Source organism: Myotis brandtii, unplaced genomic scaffold, assembly GCF_000412655.1.
Source record: "Myotis brandtii unplaced genomic scaffold, ASM41265v1 scaffold96, whole genome shotgun sequence".
NCBI lineage: Eukaryota > Metazoa > Chordata > Mammalia > Chiroptera > Vespertilionidae > Myotis > Myotis brandtii.
In genome coordinates, this window is record NW_005371972.1 from 763,841 (window position 1) to 775,314 (window position 11,474).

The window sequence follows — 11,474 nt, forward strand, 5'->3', positions numbered from 1 at the left end:
CCCACCCCCCACCGCCAGCCTCTGGCAGCCACTGGTCGTCTTACTGTCTCCATAGTTTTGCCTTTTCCAGAAGGTCATGGAGTTGGAATCGCACAGTGTGTGTATAGCGTGTTCAGGCCGGCTTCTTTCACTTCGTCATAAGCTTTTACATTTCCTCCATGTCTTTCATGACTCCGTGGCTCATGTCTTCTTAGTGCTGAATGGTATTCCGTGGTCTGGAGGTCCCACAGCTTGTTCCTTCTCCTACGGAGGGAGGGACATCCTGCTTGCGCCTGCGTTTTGGTGATTGTGAGTGAAGCTGCCCTAAACGTCCGTAGGCAGGGTTTGGTGTAGAGTAAGTTGTCAACTCCTTGGGAGAATGATCGAGGAGCGGGACTGCTGGATTGTGTGGGAAGAGTGTATTTAGTTTTGAAGGAAACCACCAAACTTGGAGACGGTCATCTTGGCCATGAGTGGAAAATGCCCTGGAAGGTGGCAGCGTGGAGCAGCAGTGAGGAGGCGGTCACCAGCGATGATGGTGGCTAGCACTGGAGGGGGGGCGGGGATGGAGAAAGAGAGAATTTTATTTGGGGGTCACCATTCTTTATCCTGTCCTTGTAGACCCACAGTGCACATTAGTAGAGAAGAGATCTGCAGAGATCTGTTTAATATTGCTCAGGCCTCCAGGCTGTGCCATTAGCTTGGGCAGGGACAGAGCGAGGTGTTTTCGTTCTCTGAGTGAGCCGTATCCGATGCCCACCCCGAGCCAGGCCCAGGGAAAGCCCCACGCGCATCCCGGCAGGATGGTTCCGAGTCTGCACTCTGGAGACCAGCCACGCTTTGGCTCTCCACTGCGCACTTGCTAGCTGTGTGAGAAAGTCACCTGACTTCTCTGTGCCTCGGTTTGCCTGTTTATAAAACGGGGATAAAATCTCAAAAGGTTGTTGTGAGGGTTAAATGATGTGATGAGCACACACATCGCCGGGCCTGGCTCACGGAGCCTTCATAAATGTGACCTGCCATCGCCGTCGGCCTCAAATACTTGTGGACTTAATGCGGCCACCGGATGGGTGGGAGCACAGGCGTACAGCCCGATCTACTCACACTGAGGAGACTGTGCCCGCAGCCCCGCCCCGTCTCCACTTGGCAGCAGATGAGGTTTTCTTAGCCGTGAGCGCTCAGTTGGGCTGAACCCAAAGAGCACTTTCCAGGCCACCTTCCTGGAGAGATGACAATGGGCCGAGTGTCCCAGCTGCCTCTTGGCAAAGCCGGACTCAGTCCGGGTCCCTCTGATCTCAGAGCCCCTGCTCTGCACCACCATGCCACCTGCCTTTTAGAATGTTGTCCTAAGAGACAAAACGGACCTCACAAGCTAAATCCTATTTGTAAATCCTGAAATAAATTCCCCGGGAGAATCACAGGAGAGGGAAGCCCCTTGCATTGTTGGGCGATGTCGTAAGAGGCCCAGAGGTTGGAGCTGCTACGAAAGATCTGATTGGCGGAGGATGGGCCGTGTGGTCCCGCTGGGGAGATAGGAAACATCTAAGGAGGAACCTTGAAATTTCATTCCCCACGCCTCCCACCTGGTTTCTCGGCGCCTCTTGATAAGGGAAAGAACAGGCTCGACATGTTTCTTCGCCAGCGCAGTGTTTGTGTCTCCTCCTGCAAGGCTTGGTCACAAACAGAAGGCTTCCCCCGTGCGCAGGAGTCTCTCTTTCTCTGATATCCGAGCTACGCGGTATTTTTAAGTGAAAATAAGCAAGTTGTAATACAATATGCATAGTGTACTCCCATTTTTGTTTTTTTGTTTTTGTTTTTTTAATGTCAGTATCTGATCAAAAGAAAAATCTGGGAAAAAAGACAAACCTGTGTTGCCCTGGCCGGTTTGGCTCAGTCGATAGACCGTCGGCCTGCGGACTCAAGGGTCCCAGGTTCGATTCCGGTCAAGGGCATGTACCTTGGTTGCAGGCACATCCTCAGTAGGAGGTGTGCAGGAGGCAGCTGATCGATGTTTCTAACTCTCTATCCCTCTCCCTTCCTCTCTGTAAAATATCAATAAAATATATATTTTTAAAAAAAGACAAACCTGTGGAGCAGGGGTCCTCAAACTACGGCCCACGGGCCACATGCAAATACAAATATTGTATTTGTTCCCGTTTTGTTTTTTTACTTCAAAATAAGATATGTGCAGTGTGCATAGGAATTTGTTCATAGTGTTTTTTTAAACTATAGTCCGGCCCTCCAACGGTCTGAGGGACAGTGAACTGGCCCCCTGTTTAAAATGTTTGAGGACCCCTGCTGTGGAGAGTATTATCCCAGCGTGTAGGGCCTTTACTTTCCCTCATTCCGCACTGCTTATTGTGCGCCTACTGTGCGCCGGCCACTGAAGATACAGCAGTGCGTTTTCCACAGGCGGATTTCAGTAACGTTTGATTTCTGTACTAAGCACATGCAGCTTTTGTAACCAGAACTATCAGGAAGAATTGCTCCTTCTCCCAAAGAGAGAAATCTCGTTTTGATCACTGTTCATCGTTGAATCTAGAAACATAATCACTCACCCTGTCTTCCCTTCAACCACCTTGACTCCCTCCTGTCCTTAACCCTCTCTGGGTCCTACCCAGGACTTGATCCTTCCCCTGGGGTCCCTGGGTCACAGGTTGCAGCTGAGCACAATCCCAGCCCCAGCCCAATTTAACCACCGCAAATCCGGGCGCGCGCCCGGTTCTTATAGCCCAAGCCAACGCCACCCAGGCCGCCTCGGCCAACGCCACCCAGGCCTCCTCGCCTCTGTGTCATCTAGGTCTCCTCCCAGCACACCTCTCCCCACACACGCTTCCCGTGAACTGACCCAGCCCTTTACTCTGGAGCCTCCGGCCTCTTTAAAAGAGAAAGACAGACTTGGGTCTGAATTCTGATCCCACCGCTGACCAGACCTTGCTGAGCCTCTGTGTCTCGCCTGTAAATTCAAACACACTTCCTTGCCGGGTTGCTCATAACGATGAGAAAATGTGTGTACCCTCCTGGCTCAGTGCCTGGCACACAGCAGGTGCTTCATACCTGGTAGCTAGTACATTATTCTCACTCTTCCGTGATGGAATTTCTCAGAAAGTGCCATGGACGGAGATCAGGGCCCCCGCACGAGCGTGTTCAGCTCCACATCCCCCTTCCTCCCTGTACCTGCCATTTCTCCCTTCCTCCCACCTTCCCCACCGTGTCCTCCTTCCCTGTGTCGCCCTCCTCTCTCTCCCCGGAGAACTGTGTGCGCAGGGCCCTGAACTGTGACCCCTGTCTTTGGCGCCTTCCGCCTTTCTTTCTTTCACTCCTTCTCTTTACCCTCAAGCATGCCCTTCCAGGTGGTAATTTTTCTCTGGAAGCCCCTGCCTCTTCAGCTCCCTTTCCGCTACCCGCACTCCTGTCTCACCGATGACCTTGAAGGAGTGTGGCACGCCCTCTGTCTTCACTGCCCGCATCCTGCTTTGTCTTTGCCTCTTGGCTTTGCCCCTGCTGAGTAACCGCCATGGAGCCCTCCCGCCCCGGCCGGCCCGCCACCCTCCCCTGGCCCCGAGTTCTCTCTGGCCTACCCAACACGCTTGGTTCTCTATCTCAAAACCCTCTCACCCTGGGCCCTCCCGGGCCTGGCACACCCGCCTCTCTCCTGATGGTCTTGGTTTGTTCTGAGCAGCCCCTTTCTCCAATCCTGTCCCTACCCGGGTGTTTCCTCCAGGGCATCCATTGGTCCTCCTCTCTCACCTCCTTTCTCACGGAGAAACTCTCCACTCCGCATGCGTCATCAGCCACTCCAGGCAGAGATGGCCAGATGGGGCCCCTGGCCGGGGCCATGTCCACCAGGAGGCCCACGAAGACCCTGGATGAGCTGGGCTGGCCTTGCCAACTGAGCATGCCCAGCTCTCTGCTGACCGCCTCTCCTTAGGGTCCTCCCAGCACCGTGTTCTCCTTCAGGCTCTGGACCTTGTCCCTCAGCCTGAGCCGTCAGCTCACGGCTTTGCACACGGTGGGTACTCAGTCAACAGGTGATCCGTGGACGGCTTTTCATCTGCCACCTCCAGAGAGAAACGTGCTCGGAGCCCGTCCAAGCTGATGAACCATTTCGGAAGCACGAGTTTGGGTGGCAGCTCACGTCTTCCTGATGGGAGGGCAGTGCTGCCCTCGCCCACCTGCCGGCAAGCTCTGCTGAATGCTGTTTGGAAAGCAAAGGAGGTGAACTGAGTAGATACTTACCTTCTTCTCGCTTCTCTTTTCAAGGGTTGTCTCTGTATCTGAAGCGTCTTCTGGAACATTATAAAAAAGTCACGAGCCGGACGCAGGAACTTCAGGTAACTTCCGGCTTCTGGAAAGTTCAGGCCGGCGCCTCCTCGGCGTTTACTCAGCGCTGTGCATGTTAACCCTGCTCACCTGTTAGCGGCTCAGTCCACACCCCCCACCAGGTGAACCCGTATCTCCATCTGCACGTGAAGGGATTCAGGCAGGCTGGCTGGGGTGGCCCAGGACGGCAAGGGCAGGATGCTGGCTCCCCTCCATCAAAACCCCGAAAGGCTTCAAAGCCATCAGATCTTGAACATTATGCTTATCCAATGCAGTGGAAGAGGTGTAGCTGGCCAGAGTCCAGGCAGCAGAATTACCAAAAGTTACAGACTGTCAACATTTTAGAGGCAACGTGATCCTCCGGGATTGTATCGCCCTGACGGTCATCGCCATAATAACGCCGTGTAATAAACACCCACACCACGTGAGAGGCATCCCACAGGCACTGCCCACTGCCTGCAGGCCGCCGCCAGGTATCCACTGACCCTGATGGCCTTGCTCTGGTCTGTGCTGGCCTGCCCTCGGCCGGTCCAGGCTGGCCTCAGCCAGAGCAGCTCTGCTTTGCTCGGTGTGTCCTCGCTCCTCCAGCAGGCGGCCCAAGCATGCTCTCATGGTTAGCAGAGGCAAGAGAGAAGCAGGACCGGTCATGGAGAGCTTCGCAATCATTCTCTGTTTGTGTTACGCCTGTTATATCCCACTAGTAGCCCTGCACACGAATCCGTGTGCCCAGTAGGTTGCTGCCACCCTCCTGTAGCTCCCCCTCCCCCTCCGTCCCCCCTCATAGCTTGCTGCCAGCCCGCTTGTACCTCAATGGCCCACCCTCCTGCTGATCCGTGATCTGGTCTTGAGGTGCTTGGTCGTTATGCCTCAGGGCGTAATGGCTAATTAGCATATTCCTCTCTTATTATATAGGATTGGCCAAAGCAAGTCACATGGCTGAGTGCAGTGTCACTGGGCAGGATAGAGGTGGACACTGAAAGTCACGTAGCCAAAGACACAGGAGGGTGGAGTGTTGGGACCACCACTGTGGTCAGTCACGGGCACCATCTCGTCCGGGGGTCAGCAAACTTTCCCAGTCAAGGGCCACATGGTAAATAGAGCTTCGCAGATGGCTTGGCATGTCACACAGTCTCTGCCACCCCTGTTCGACGCTACTGCTGTAGAGCAAAGACGCCACAGAAAACACGTCAATGCATGCGCATGATGGGCACGGCCCTCTTCCAATAAAACTTTATTTACAAAAACAGGTGGTGGACCACAGTAGGCCTGCAGACCGCAGTTCATCAACCCCAGATCTAGTTCATTCTCCTTATTTTACAGATGTGGACACGAATCCAGAGGCTAGGTGACTGTTTCAATGTCACACAGTTAGTTGGTGGAAGAATCAAGACAAAAGTTCAGGCCTTCTGGCCCTAGCTCCCTGCTTTTTCTGACACTCGGCAAATAATAATTAATGACTCTGGCTACCATTTACTCTGCACCTACTATGTGCTTAAAGCTTTCCATCCCTACTTCAGTTAATCCTTAAAACACTATTATTGACCTCATCTTCTACATGAAGAAGCATCTAGAAAAAGCTAGAACTAAGATTCTATCTAGATTCTGAGTCTGGGCTCCTAACCACGGTACTCTACTGCTTTCCTACCAGTAACCAGGCTAAGCATAGATTTTCCTTGTGTTTAAGAAAGTTTCACATAAAGCTTTGTCCCTCCCCACAAAGGTAAACGACTTGTAAAAAAAAAACCAAAAAACATGGAAAAGACTGCTGCCCTAGCCCTGTCCCCCATTAGCTTCAGTGTCCTTTCTCTCATTTCAGATCAAGATCAGCAGTTCTGAGGAAACTCAGAAGTCTTTGCTGCAAGAGACACTGCGGGAGCATCTGGCAGAGAAGGAGAAGCTGAGCAAAGAGAAGCAACAGCAAGAGGAGGAGCTGAAGGCCAGAGTCAAGCGGCTGATGGAAGAGAAGGCGGTGAGGTCCCTGTCATTTATTTTTTTTCTACTGAAAATGGAGGCAATGGCCTTTTCTATGACAAATTAAGAGCGTGTCCTTAGATGGAGAAACCTCAGCAAGTCCTCGTTTGGTGTCATGGGACGAAATTACTCCAAGGAGCGAATGATGTTGGAGGAGTTAACATGGAGCTTGAATTCTGAAACTCAGAGCAAAACCAACTTGAAAAGGGAAGCTTATTGAAATTTCTAGAACTGGTAGCTCATTTGTTGAAATGCTGCAGATGATTTTACCATCGGAGTCGTCACCGCAGGTCCTGGGTTGTTCTAAGTATTTGCAAGGCCAGTGTCATGTTATTTCAGTCTTTTGCTTTCTCTTTACACATATTGATTCCAGTCATTTGCTCTTCCCTTACACTTACCAGGGAAAACGAACGGCCAAAATAGCTGCTCGCTTTTCTAGAAAACAAGCCAAGTACTAGGGGACACTTTACAGGGGCACCTCTCAAGCTCCAAGGTGCTTGAGGGTCACCTGGGGGTCTTGTTAAAGCGCAGATCCTGACTCAGCAGGTCCGGGGTGCGGCCGGGCACCCGCATGTCTAACAAGCTCCCCGCTGATGCGGCCGGCACAGGTCTGCAGACCACATTTCCAGCGACAGCCTCCGAGGAAGCTTTTCCCACAATTGCCTGATGAGAACCACCTGGACACTGGTTAAAACGACAGGTCCTGGGGCCTACCCCTGACCCCCGGAATTAGAATCCCCGGAGAAGGCCAGGAAACGGCACTTAAGAAGCCCAGCCTCGTCTCTTTCTGATATTTAGAGACCACCACGATTTTAACCACCTCGTGGCCATCATCTTGGACCAGTGGCTTGTGACTTCGGCTGCCCTTTTGTCATTCGGGAGATTAAAACATATGAATGCTCTGTCCCTCTCCCCCGCCCCCAGGTTCTGCTCTCACTGGGGTGAGGGTGTGGCTCCTGCACTAGCATTTGTCAGCGCTCCAGGTGGTTCCACCACATCCCGTCTCTCCTCCCAGCCCCTCCAGGCAGCAGCACCAGATCCCCTGGGCCCCAGCCCTTCCCCAGCACCTCCTTTCTTCCCCCGGAGGACTGCCCTGCCACTTCCTCCGTCTTTCACGCGCCAGAGCTCCGTGACCTCGGGCTTAGTCTGTTCTCGGTCACACGCCCCCCTCTCTAGGCCCCTCCAAGAGGCAGAGACCTCTGCCTGTTTCATTTCATCCTCCAGTTCATGCCTTCTCCTCAAATCTCTCTCCTCCTTTCTCTTCTTCTCTTTCTCTGTCCTTCTGCCACCTGGAGGCAATATTAGCGATAGACTTAAACCAAAGCGGACCATTTTGAAGGACAATTAGATATGCAAAAAGCTAGCATCCCAGAGAGGAAGCTAAAACCAGAAAAAGCCAAGTCTCCAGCACCTTCACAGAACCCTCCGCCACTTCCTCACTCCCCCTGATTAACTCTGCCCTTTCCACATGTCTGCTCTGATTTTTACTTTGGGGTTGGCTTTTTCCCTGTGGGTGCATGGTGACCCCCACCACATTCCACACCGCCCAGACACCCACTTATAACATCGACCCTGACAGAGGCAGGGTTTCAAGGGCCGGCTTCAAACCCCTTTTAAATAAAACAATGTTGGGGCCCACCACCCCCTGCCAAGGGGAAGCAGCCAGGGGCCCACCCAGACAGAGACACTGTTCCAGACCACTCCTATCCCGTCCAGGGTCATCGCTCCCCAGACACTTAGCATTGATCAGCTTGGCCCCAGGCACTCATCGAAAAGTGCTGTCTCAGACTTCAGCACCGGGTGCCCCGATTTTAAATGCACCTTTTTCATGCCGCATGACGCCGTCCCCCGACCCTCTCTGAAAGCACGTGTGTCAGAATTCACTCATTAAGCTTCTCATGATCCCTGGCTTGTTTGAGGGCTCTGTTTCAATGGTGAGAAATTTTAGGTGCCTTTACCAAGCTACCATTCTTTTGTGTTATCATCTGTTCACATCCCTCGCCTGGTGTCTGCACGCACTAATGGCTTAGATCCGGGTCGGCAAGCCTTCTCCGCAAAGAGCCACATGGCATCGACTTTGAGTTTTTGCAGGTCTTGCGGTCTCTGCCGTGGCTGCTTAGCTCTATCGTTGGACTGTGAAGGCAGTCATAGGCAATCCACAATGAGCAAGGAGGTGTTCCAATAAAACTTTATTTACAAAAAGCAGGCAGAGGGCCAGATTTGGCCCACAGACTATAGTTTGCTAGCCGTGGTTTAGGACGCAGGCTCTAGAGTCAAATGGACCAGCGTTTGAATCCCTGCTCATGTGGTTAACTAGTAAACCGGGCAGATTCCTTCATCTGGCTTTCCTATTTCCTCCTCTGCAAAGCAGAGATGACAGGAGAAGTGACAGCCCTTTTAATGAATGGCTAGCATGTGCCCAGCGTTTCATGTTTCTCATCTCATCTGCTCCTCGCATCCACCCAATGCAGGAAGCACCATTGCTATCCCCACTGTGCAGACAGGGAAACTGAGGCGTCTGTAGCTCCTCACTTGCCCGAGGTCACTCACCCAGGAGAGCTGCCGTCAGAGCCCCAGGTTCTACCGCTGGCCTGGCCCAGAGTCAGATTCCTGCCATAGTAACCAGGACTGTTAAACAACCGCCATTGACTTTCAGGCTTTGGAGGGGAAATTTACTGAAGAGAAAAACAGAGCAAAAGAAGCGTTAGAGGAAGAACAGAGGAAAGTCCGAGAGCTGGAGGAGCGCTTAAGCCACCAGAGGAAGGTATACAGCTCGAGGAGACGGAGTCTGTGTGGGCCCCAATCGAGGCCGCGCAACGAGCAAGGCCTGGCCCGGGCCCTGATCAGGGCCTGCCGCCTCCAGTCCCCGGCTCTCCGCGGCCACCGCCTCCCTGCGGCGTTGTGAGTTGTGGAGCCCTAACCGACGCAGCGCCTGGCACCGAGGCCAGATCCCTGCCATGGTAACCAGGTCTACTAACCAGCGCTCATTGGCTTGCAGGCGTTGGAGGAAAGCTTTATGCAAGAGAAGAGCCGAGTGAAGGAAGCACTGGAGGAAGAACAGAGGAGAGTCCACAAGCTGGAGAATCGCCTGAGCCGCCAGAAGGAGGTAGGCAGCTCGGGGAGACAGCCGGCTGCAGCCCTGACCGCCCGGGGGTCATGGAAGTACGTTCAGAAGCACAGAGGATGGTGGGTGCAGTGGCGTGCGGCTCTCCCAGAGTAATTCGTCCTCAGGAGGGCTCAGCTGCTTTGGGAAGAGGCCTGGGGGACTCTAGGAGAGAACCATAGAGTCGTAGCCTCGACGGCCAGTTGGGAAGTTGGAAACAGCATAAAATACAGCCCCAGGTAGGGCTTGGGAGCGACGTTGGGACTGGGACACGGGCATCTACTATGTGGAGATTTGGAACCCAAAGCCCAGAGCTGGAGGAATCACGGAGCTCTGGGACTTCGGGGCTGGGTGGATCCTTGAGCAACTTCCTAACGTCGCCCAGCCTACCTCTCCACCACCGGGGAATCACCCAGCCCAGGGCAGCCCACCAGGATCGGCAAGTTCCATTATTAACGGAATTCTCCTTCTTATTCGATGCCTGGCACCGAAATAATTCAGGCCGGTCTCCCTGCCCTCCTGCTGCCTACCGAGGCCTGCATGCAGGTGGCTCTTTCCTCAGCGCAGGTTCCTATCCCCGCCCACCACCGACAAACTGCGTGGCCCTGGGGCTCGCACCCACTTCCTGTTCCTCGGTTTCCTCATCTAGGAAATGGGGCGCTAACTTCTCTGACAGGGTTCCTGCGAGAGTGGGAAGTGCTGGCCGGGGGCCCTGGCCTGTAAGACCACTCTAGCCCTTGAGCTGGCGTCGTTATTCTTAGCATCATCAGAATGAGTTTCTCCGGCACATTACCGGTCATCGGTTTGCAGGTTTTGGAGAGCAGCGTGGCCCATGAGAAGAAAGTAAAGGAGGCCTTAGAGACCGAAAAGAGGAGAGTGCAAGATCTGGAGAACCACCTCACCCAGCAGAAGGAGGTACGGGAGCAGGCGTCAGTGGCTGCGGCAGCTGGGAGGAACCCGAAGCCAGGCGCGAGGCTGTTTCTGTGCCTGCCAGCGTGTGTGGGCCCGTGGGCAGATGCGGGCAGCGCCAGCCAAAGTGGCCAATGTCACCTCGCACAGCTTCCCAGCTGCATGACCTGGGGCAGACCACTTAACCGCCTGTGCCTGTTTCCTCATCGGTAAAACGGGAGTGGTGACAGACCTGCCTCAGAGGTTCAGTGAGTTCATAGACGTGAAGTACTTGGAGACGCATGTCACACACAGGGAAGAAGAGAGGATGACCCCGGGGTGGAGTCGGGGTCAGGCCCTCAGCCAGCTCCCCCTCCTCTTCACCGAAAGGCATTTATGATGCAATCCAGCAGGGATGCGGGAGGAATACACTCCAACTCGAAGTCAGGAACGTAACGAGCTCACTCGGTGGTCACAGCAATGACCGGGGCTCAGTGCCTTCTGGAGTGGATGGGAAGGAGAGGGGGACCTAAGGGGGAGGGGGAGAGGGGAGGGAGAAGGAGAGAGGGATCGCGGAGGGGGGGATGTCTGAGCTCCAGGCCCAGCAGAACTGGGGACACCCACACCCAGCCTCCCCAACCAGTCCTCACGAAAGACAGGGCACAAGAGCCCACTCCAAGGCGAGGGGCAAACAACCACCTAAACATGCACATGGTGGCTCCACAGGGGGGTTAGAGAGCAGCCTGCAGGCAGGGAGCGCAGGGCCTCTCTGGGGAGGTGACCTGGGGAGAGAGGGGGCATCTGGGGGAAGAGAATGTCACTGGGTAAAGCGGCCAAGTGCAAAGGACAGAGGCCTGAGTGAGCCCGGGGACAGGGACAGGGACATAAGGCACGGAATTGAGGCTGGAGCAAAATGGAAGCCAAATGAGGGCAGGGGAAGGACGCGGGAGACAGAGTGCGCGCCAGGTGAGCCCGTGGGGGGGGGAGGGGCGTGGGGGGCTGAAAGGGTCAAATCCCAGCCCTGCCCTTACATGCTGTGCGACCCTGGGCCGGCCCCTGCCCTCTGTGACCTAGCTGGGATGTGGGTGTCAGGGCAGAACCACCCAGGGGTTTGCTGGGAGGAGTCGGTCAGTGCATTCATTGTGAAGCACCTGCCAGGTGAGGTCAGAGTCTAGGTGGGGTAGGGAGGATGGTGTGCCCGGCAGAGGGG

The 11,474-nt window shown here is 54.4% G+C and overlaps 1 protein-coding gene across 1 annotated transcript in view; it reads left to right on the forward strand.

The window, feature by feature from the left end:
- Positions 1–11,474, forward strand: part of FHAD1 (forkhead-associated (FHA) phosphopeptide binding domain 1) — a 101,836-nt gene that overhangs the window by 52,861 nt on the left and 37,501 nt on the right. Inside the window, exons 14-18 of the mRNA XM_014533287.1 lie at positions 4,243–4,313; positions 6,119–6,271; positions 8,930–9,037; positions 9,272–9,379; positions 10,187–10,291. Of these exons, the coding sequence (XP_014388773.1) occupies positions 4,243–4,313; positions 6,119–6,271; positions 8,930–9,037; positions 9,272–9,379; positions 10,187–10,291 (545 nt within the window). The remainder of the gene's footprint in view (positions 1–4,242; positions 4,314–6,118; positions 6,272–8,929; positions 9,038–9,271; positions 9,380–10,186; positions 10,292–11,474) is intronic.